Source organism: Phoca vitulina, unplaced genomic scaffold, assembly GCF_004348235.1.
Source record: "Phoca vitulina isolate PV1807 unplaced genomic scaffold, GSC_HSeal_1.0 scaffold13, whole genome shotgun sequence".
Classification (NCBI taxonomy): domain Eukaryota; kingdom Metazoa; phylum Chordata; class Mammalia; order Carnivora; family Phocidae; genus Phoca; species Phoca vitulina.
This window is the reverse complement of record NW_022589716.1, coordinates 14,437,444-14,446,533: the sequence shown is the minus strand read 5'-3', so window position 1 is coordinate 14,446,533 and position 9,090 is coordinate 14,437,444. Positions and strand designations below refer to the sequence as shown.

The 9,090-nt window shown below is 34.7% G+C and overlaps 1 protein-coding gene across 1 annotated transcript in view; it reads right to left on the bottom strand.

The window, feature by feature from the left end:
* Window positions 1-3,921: 3,921 nt before the first annotated feature.
* The window catches only part of APPL1 (adaptor protein, phosphotyrosine interacting with PH domain and leucine zipper 1), a 44,070-nt gene continuing 38,901 nt past the window's right edge, over window positions 3,922-9,090 (bottom strand). Inside the window, 1 exon segment of the mRNA XM_032411543.1 lies at window positions 3,922-8,621. Within this exon segment, the coding sequence (XP_032267434.1) occupies window positions 8,475-8,621 (147 nt within the window). The 3' untranslated portion in view covers window positions 3,922-8,474.

Below are 9,090 nucleotides of genomic sequence, written 5' to 3'. Positions count from 1 at the left end.
TTTGACTTGTTACATAGGATTCATTATTTCTCACTTTTCCTACCAACTAAAATCTCAATGCAGTCTACATTCTTTCTTAATACTGATATTACTATTCTATTCTTTCTTAATATGCTTAATATTGCTTCTCAGGGTGCCTAGGTGGCTCAGTGAAGTGTCTGACTCTTGATCCCAGCTCAGGTCTTGATCTCAGGATCATGAATTCAAGTCCCAACATCTTGATATTGCTTTTCAAAAGCATTCTGAAAGGCAGTTTTAAAAAAAAATAACACTCCCCCAAATAAATTAAAAAACTAAACCCAAGCCTTAAAATTTCAATTAGCAGAAATACATCAGTGCTCACTCTGTATTGATTTTACATTATATGTATAAACTACACTTCTACATGTCAAACAAGAGATGCCACCTCTAATAATTCAAGATAACTAATTCTTTTTATAGAGAAGTACATACATAAAATGTCTTAGTAATTACATTGAATAAAATACTGACCCCAGTACTTGACCTGCAAGTTAGCTGTTCCTGTGCAAAAGCCCCAAGGCCAGCTAAGTGTCTGTTTACTTGTAGAACCCTGCACTGAAGTGGGGTGTTTTGGTTAACGGAAACAGAACTTTCAATTGCAATGTCATCATTAATGAGAAAACCTTGGCTAAGGGTTACCATTTATTGGCTGTTATCACTGGAATAGAAATTAAAAGTGTTTTCAAGTGGCTTATGATTCTATACTGAACCTAGTGCAGTCCTAAACACCCAAGAGGGGCTCACTGATCGAAGCAGTCATATTTATTTATTTTAATGCCTTATAGTTAACATACAGTGTTATATTAGTTTCAGGTGTACAATATAGTGATTCAACAATTCTATACATCACTCAGTGCTCATCATAAGTGCACTCCTTAATCCCCATCACCTATTTAACCCATCCCCCCACCCACCTCCCCTCTGGTAACCAGCAGTTTGTTCTCTATAGTCAAGAGTCTTATTTCTTGGTTTGTCTTTTTTTCCTTTGCTCATTTGTTAAGTTCCACATATGGGTAAAATCACATGGTATTTTTCTTTCTCTGACTGACTTATTCCACTTTGCATTATACTCTCTAGATCCATCCATGTTGTTGCAAATGACAAGATTTTTCTTTTTTATGGCTGAATATTCCTTCGTGTATGTATACCACTTCTTTATCCATTCATCTATTGATGGACACTTGAGCTGCTTCCATAATTTGGCTACTATAAATATTGCTGCAATAAACAGGGGAGCATATAGCACTTTGAATTAGGGTTTTGTATTTTAGGGGTAAATACCCAGTAGTGTGATTATTGGTTATATGGTAGTTCTATTTTTAACTCTTTGAGGAACCTCCATACTGTTTTCCACAGTGACTCCACCAGTTTGCATTCCCACCAACAGTGCACGAGTGTTCCTTTTTCTCCACATCCTTGCCAACACTTGTGTTTTTGATTTTAGCCATTCTGACAGGTGTAAGGAATCTCATTATAGTTTTGATTTGCATTTCCCTGATAAGTGAGGGAAATCTTTTCATGTGTCTGTTGGCCATCTGTATGTCTTCTTTGGAGAAATGTCTGTTCATGTCTTCTGCCCATTGTTTTAATTGGATTATTTGTTTCTTGGGTGTTGAGCTGTATCAGTTCTTCCATCTATTTTGATACTAACCCTTTATTGGATGTGTCATTTGCAAATACCTTCTCCCATTCAGTAGGCTGCCTTTTAGTTTTGATGATCGTTTCCTTTGCTGTGCATCTTTTTATTTTGATGTAGTCCCAATAATTTATTTTTTTGTTTTTGTTTCCCTTGCCTCAGGAGACATAATCTAGAAAAATGTTGCGGTAGTTGATGTCAGAGATTACTACTTGTGCTCTCTTCTAGGACTTGTATAGTTTCAGATCTCACATTTAGGTTCTTAATCCATTTTATTTTTGTGGATGGTGTAAGAAAGTGGTCCAGTTTTCCCAACACCATTTGTTGAAGAGACTGTCTTTTCCCCATTGTATATTCTTGCCTCTTTTGTTAAAAATTAATTGACCATTTAATTGTGGGTTTATTTCTGGGTTTTCTATTCTGTTCCATTGAGCTATTTTTATGCCAGTATCATACCGTTTTGATTACTACAGCTTTGTAATGTAACTTGAAGCCTGAAATTGTGATACCTCCAGTTTTTTCTTTTTCAAGATTGCTTTGGCTATTTAGGGTCTTTTGTGGTTCCATACAAATTTTAGGATTGTTTGTTCTAGTTCCATGAAAAATGCTGTGTTTTGATAGGGATTGCATTAAATCTGTAGACTGCTTTTGGGTACTACAGACTTTTTAACAATATTTGTTTTTCCAATCCATGAGCCTGGAATGTCTTTCCATTTCTTTGTGTCATCTTCAATTTCCTGTTTTATAGTTTTCAGAGGACAGGTCTTTCACCTCTTTGGTTAAGTTTATTCCTAGATATTTTGTTATTTTTGGTGCAACTGTAAATGGGAGGGCTTTTTTAAAGTTTTTTTTTTTTTAATTCCACTTAGTTAACATAGTGTAATTATTAGTTCCAGGTGTACAGTATAGTGATTCAACACTTCCATACATCACCTGGTGCTCATCACAAGTGCACTCCTTAATCCCCATCACCTATTTAACCCATCTCCCCACCCACCTCCCCTCTGGTATCCATCAGATTATTGTCTATAGTTAAGAGTCTGTTTCTTGGTTTGCCTCTCTTTCTTTTAAAGTCACTTTCTGCTGCTTCATTATTAGTGTAGAGGAATGCAACAAATTTCCGTACATTGATTTTGTATCCTGCAACTTTACTGAGCTCGTTTATCAGTTCTAGCAGTTTTTTGGTGGAGTCTTTAGGGCTTTCTATATACAGTATCATGTCATCTGCATGTAGTGAAAGTTTTACTTCTTCCTTACCAATTTGGATGCCTTTTCTTTCTGTTGTCTAACCACTGTGGCTAGGACTTCCAGTACTATGTTGAATAAAAGTGGGGAGAGTGGACATCTTTGTCTTGTTCCTGATCTTAGGGGAAAAGCTTTTGGTTTATCCCCATTGAGTTCACTGTGGGTTTTTTATATATGGCTTTTATTATGTTGGGGTATGTTCCCTCTAGACCTACTTTGTTGAGGGTTTTTTATCATGAATAGATGTTGTACTTTGTCAACATCTGCATCTATTAAGATGAAATCGTTTTTATCCTTTCTCTTATTGATGTGATGTATGATGTTGATTGATTTGTGAATATCAAACCACCCTTGCATCCTGGGAATAAATCCCACTTGATTGTGGTGAATGATTTTTTTTAATGTATTGTTGGATAGTTTGCTAGTATTTTGTTGATTTCTGCATCTACGTTCATCAGAGATATTGGCCTGTAGTTCACTTTTTTGATGGTGTCTCTATCTGATTTTGGTATCAGGGTGATACTGGCCTCATAGAATGAATTTGGAAGTTTTCCCTCCTCTTCTATTTTTTGGACTTGTTTGAGAAGAGTAGGTATTAATTCTATAAAAGTTTGGTAGAATTACCTCTGAAGCCATCTAGTCCTGGGCTTTTGTTTATTGGGAGTTTATTACTGATTCATCTTCTTTACTGGTAATTGGTCTGTTCGAATTTTCTATTTCTTCCTGTTTCAGTTTTGGTAGGCTATGCTTCTAAAAATTTATCTATTCTAGGTTGTCCAATTTGTCAGCATATAATCTTTCATAATCTCTTACAATTAATTATATTTCTGTGATGTTACTTCTCTTTATTTGGACCTTTTTTTTATGAGTCTGGCTAGAGGTTTATCAATTTTGTTGATTTCAATGAACCAGCTCCTGGTTTCATTGATCTGTTCTATTTTTTGTTTCTAAATCACTTATTTCTGCTCTAATCTTTATTATTTCCCTTCTTCTGCTGGTTTGGGGTTTTGTTTGTTCTTTATCTAGTTCCTTTAGATGTAAGGTTACGTTTTTTGAGATTTTTCTTGCTTCTTGAGGCAGGCCTGTATTGCTTTAAATGTCCCTCTTAGAACTGTGATACCAGTTACAGAATGTTGGCTAAATTTTTATTTCTATATGTTCTATGCTGCAGGTAAGTACAGGTTTCTATACGTGAAAAAATGAGGAAGGAAACTGAGGAGACATATATTCAGCCACCCCTGTGTAGCATTTAGATGGCACATCACTAAGAACACAGTGGTAGGTAGGATGATGGAGGTCCATTTTCACCACAGACCCAGTCAACACAGCCTTGTTGTTTATGTTTAATGTTAGTATACTTTTTTAGCATAATATAGTCCATCTTAGGGAAACTGAAGTTATAGGATTTCTTTCTGATGTGGGGATTCATGGCTATACAGACTAATTCAGTAAGCACAGACGTAAAATTACTTATAATTTTCACATTAAAAACTTGCAAAATTTGCTGGCATGAATAATTTTTATTTTTTTAGTCAAATTGTGGTGTCCATTTATAAGTGAGTAGTGGATTATAGATATGTCAATATACAAATATATTTAGGATATACATGCACTTAGATAAATTACATAATTCTATAGTTTCATCCACTCCCTGGACCTTCTAAAAGTATATATATTTTATAAAAACAAATTAGAACAGAAACTCCCAGAAGAAAAGAACTTGGTGTTATAGGAAAGTATAAAGAGCACATGAGACAAATATGTATTGGTATTAAAATTACAGGCCAAGCCCACTTAAGCTGGTGTACACAATAACCTGCCCCTTTAAACATATGTATTATTTCTTTGAATAGGGCCAACCATAGCAAGTATATATTGTCTGTAACATGTCTAGGGTAATTATTGAGAAGTCTGTTTTTCTAAAAGAAAAAAAAGTCACTAGTGATGAATTTGTATTCTCAGTTAAGTGACTTTTTTTTTTCACTTTAGCTGTTGTTATGGAATTGCAGTGGGGCTAGATGTGTAATTATAAGTGTCATAACATAAGAAAAAGTCCATTTGTTTCACAAGCATCATTTGGAATTACTTGGAGAAATAAAATTCAGAGTATATATCAAATACTTCATACAAAAAAGACTATACAAAAATCATGGACTTTATTATACATTAAAAATCTCCTAAAAGCATATATCCTGAAGCCTTGTCAGAGAATACCTACTTTGACAAAATGAAAAAAATAAGCTCTCCACCCCACATGTATACCACCATTACATAAAGTTGAGCTCTTCAATTCTAAAGGGAAATGTAGCATGATTTTTAATTGTATATATGCATGATTAATAGTATCAGTGAGATAAGAACCAATTCACTAACATTACAAAATCACCAAATATACAAAGCGGTTTTGCACATTAGTTATAACTTAATCCCAGTTCTCATATTAGCTGAAGTAAATTACATGAGTACAGCCACAACAGACTAGTTAAAAAGTGTAGTATATAGTTCCAGTTTCAAATCTTTAGGTGTTAATGCAGAAGAACAAAATTCATGAAAGAAGAGTAAGCCAAAGTTGCTTAAAATAAAATGAAAGGCTTGCTTGCTACAATCAGTGTGTTTGAATATTTAAAGTACAATTTGAATGCTAGGAGGTTGTTGTCAAAACCAATGTTAGTATTTTCATTTTATTAATTCAGGTAGCAGGTTTTGCAATACACGGGATCTTAGGGTCTGTCAGCACTTACAGTAAGATTCAAATCTTAAATATTTGTAGTTCCTACACATAACTCAAAATTAACTCAGATGCCTTTACCACATAAGACTGTATGTTACATAGAATGTTATGCATACCCTAATACCCTTTTCCCAAGCATAAAAGTAATAATTTTACCACCCCTAGGGCCTGAGAATTCTTTTGAAGTTAAACACAAACTAATCATTGTAGAAATGACAAAAACTAGACTGGCTTTGGGGACTCTGTTCAGTCCCTTGTTAACAGTTTTAAAATTTTTAAAGGGAGAAGCAGTAATTAGTTTCCTATTGACTTCATTACCATCGTTACAAAAGTACTGTTCTTATAGGTAGCAGAGTGCATAGCTGAATTAGGTAGACTTTCTTTTCTTTTAAAGAATCAATTTTGTTAATTTCTAAAACCATCAAGTGTAAGTTTGAATTGGAGAAAGCTATCCCAAATTCTAATTCAATTACCATCAAAGCACTCAAGAGCCAGAAGGGATTTCAAAGGGTAACAAACCAAGATCAGCTTTAACATTATGCAGAAACCCACGGGCAGCCTTCTTCAAACAAAAAGCAAGTTTTTTAAACTTGATGCCTAAATATCTGCAGTATGCAAAGTTCGTATAGTCCTACAGCAATGGACCAAAAGTTGAAATACCTAAAACTGTTAATCCCACACACGATTTCTATTTGGTGTTGGAAAGCTCTTTGGTCTGATCTGTGGAAATGGATGTGTTATTGTAGAAAGTCCTATCAAAACAGGACTTGAAAGGAACTACAGGTCTGTCCAGCATCCTGAAGTCTGCCAGTGACTTTGGCTCTAGCCTTCACTTTGACCCAGCGAACTAACAAAGGGCAGCACCTCATTACCAGGCACAGCACCGGCCTAGTAAAACTGCCTCCTAAAGCTGACCGCCTTCATTGTAGGGTGACAAGTTTCATCTGGACTAAGTGAGGTGACAACTTAATAGCATAAACAAAAGACTTTATGAAACAGAGAGCTGACTAATTTTCAAAAAGATCTTAAAAGCAGGACCTACCGTGACTAATCAAGGGCTGACCACAGAAATTTCAACTTCTACCAAAGGAATGATACACCAACTATTGTGAAAGCATTCCCAAAGTAAGCACAAAGTCAACTTTCTTCAAAAAGTATTCCATAAATTTCTATTTTGTTACTGTATGTTTTGTGAATATAAGGCTTCAAAATAATGATTATCAAGTAATCATTATTCCCATTTGGCACATGGATACAAAGAATATCCTGATCCTATACGTAATTATCCCCTTCCACAGAAAGCAGTGTGCACACAGTGTGAAACAGCCACACTGTATTGTGAGAGCTAAAATAGATGCCGTCTCTAATTCAGAACTAAGACAAGACTGTATCGAAGAACAAAGGGCTTTTCCCTTATATAATTAGTCACGGAGTGGCTAATCTCTTGAAAATTTTAGATGTATGACTATGTATTTTATTCAATATATTTAACTTGTTTCTATATAGTTTTACATGTGAAACAAAGGAAACATAATTTCTATCAGCAATGTTAAAAAAAAAAAAATCAAGTTTTGACATGGCAGTAGGGAAATGTCATTTTAACCTTGGCACCAAACTAAAATCCTTCCTTGGTCACTCTTAAACCCAACATTCAATTTCCTTTCAATCTTTCATGGAATTAGACCTTTTACTCATTTGAGAGTACAAGTATTTACAATAATTAGTGCAAATTATTCTATTCTCATATATTAGTTATTTGCCTTTGTGGATATAAAGTGGTGATCAGTATTTTATCAAAACATGGAATTATGAAAATACTGTGCATATCAGTCTGAAATTTAAAAGATTACATTTTCTAAACTAAACTCTGGGCATTTTTACTTTAAGCAGGAAACAACTGTTACAGAATTTCTTTTGAAATGTCACTTGATTTTCAATAAAAATTATTTCACGCAATGCAGAAAATACGATGTGTTATCCTGTAACAATATCCTTACATGTTAAGTCCTAATCTAAAATGTACTTGAACAAAAAAAAATCCCTTTTAATAAATTCCAAAATCTTATTTTAATCATTACTGCTCTGCAGCAATAATTCAAGTCCCAACCTGAGAACTAAGAACGTGATAATTAAATGCCACGGGCTGTATCAATCTTGAACTGAAGACACTTAAGCTTCTTTCCCACTGGCATCAGGTGGGAAAGAAGAAATTGCTCACATCAGAGAAATGTGAGCAATCCAAGAAAGTGCCCTGAAATCACAGTACCACCTGCCACAATTTGAAACCTTAAGTCTAAAATCTTTTTTCTAATTATTTTATATAAAAGTTCTATTGCACATTTAATAATTAAAATATTTGCAAACTTGTAGAATTCTTTGTATAAAGGGTTTTGAACTGATTCAGTTGAAAGCTTCCTCACTGCCAGCAAAAATGTTCCTAATGAGAAGAGGGAGCATATCCATGAATATCTGAAGCTGAAGAATAAAAGGTTTCTTATGGTCAGAGCCAATTACAATGCAAGATAAGTTCATAATTTGAAGGAAAAAAGGCTTGAGCAAGTGTAATTCCTCAGCAATCTACTTCAAGGAGATGAACAGGTTTCTCTTTGACACGTGGAATTTGATGTTACTGCATAGTATATTATTTTTAAGGAAAAAAAATCAATGCAAACCTAAGTGATCAAGATCAATCTTATTTTAAAAAATGAAGTTAAAACAAACAAGCAAATATAAACTTTAGTCTCCTTGATATTTCAACATAGTTGTTACCTTGTGCCATTTCACCACAGAAACTGTCAATAATTCCAAGGGGGGAATACCAACCAAAAAGCAAGGATAAGTTCATGCTTCTGACTCTCTTTTCTTTCCTTCTTCTCCCAAATCACTCTCTTCTGACTGGCTACTGCTAAGGACAACAAACTGCCCCTCACTACTGGCTTGGTTTGGTCTACTGGAAGCAGCTATCAACCGACTTTGTTCTTCTAAGTCCTAGTAGAAAAGACAGAAAAGAAACTAAGTTTTATTGTTTGCAATCAAATGCAAAACTATGCATTTAAAATACATACTTGAGAGCCACTTCAATCCTTCGGTCATAAACATTCATGCATAATTCTGGCAACTTACTGAAAACAAAGGCTACATACAACCAGTGCAACACCAAAGTGAATTTTGGCACCATTTTAGAAATCCTATAAAAGCCAACATTGCCCTCTTCTCCATTTTTATGGCCAACAACAACATTCAGACCATTGTTCTCTCTCACAGTCTACCACATAAAAGGCTCATAATGGATCACTCCACATCCCCACTCTTCCCCCTCTGTCCAACTTATCTTGCTAAATCAGTTGTTGCCCTCCCTCAGCCTAACCTAGCAAGGAAGCTTCAACTTCACTGTCATCTTCATCACATCCCTCTCCTTTGTCCATAAGTCCAATCCATTCCCAATTCCTGCTGATCT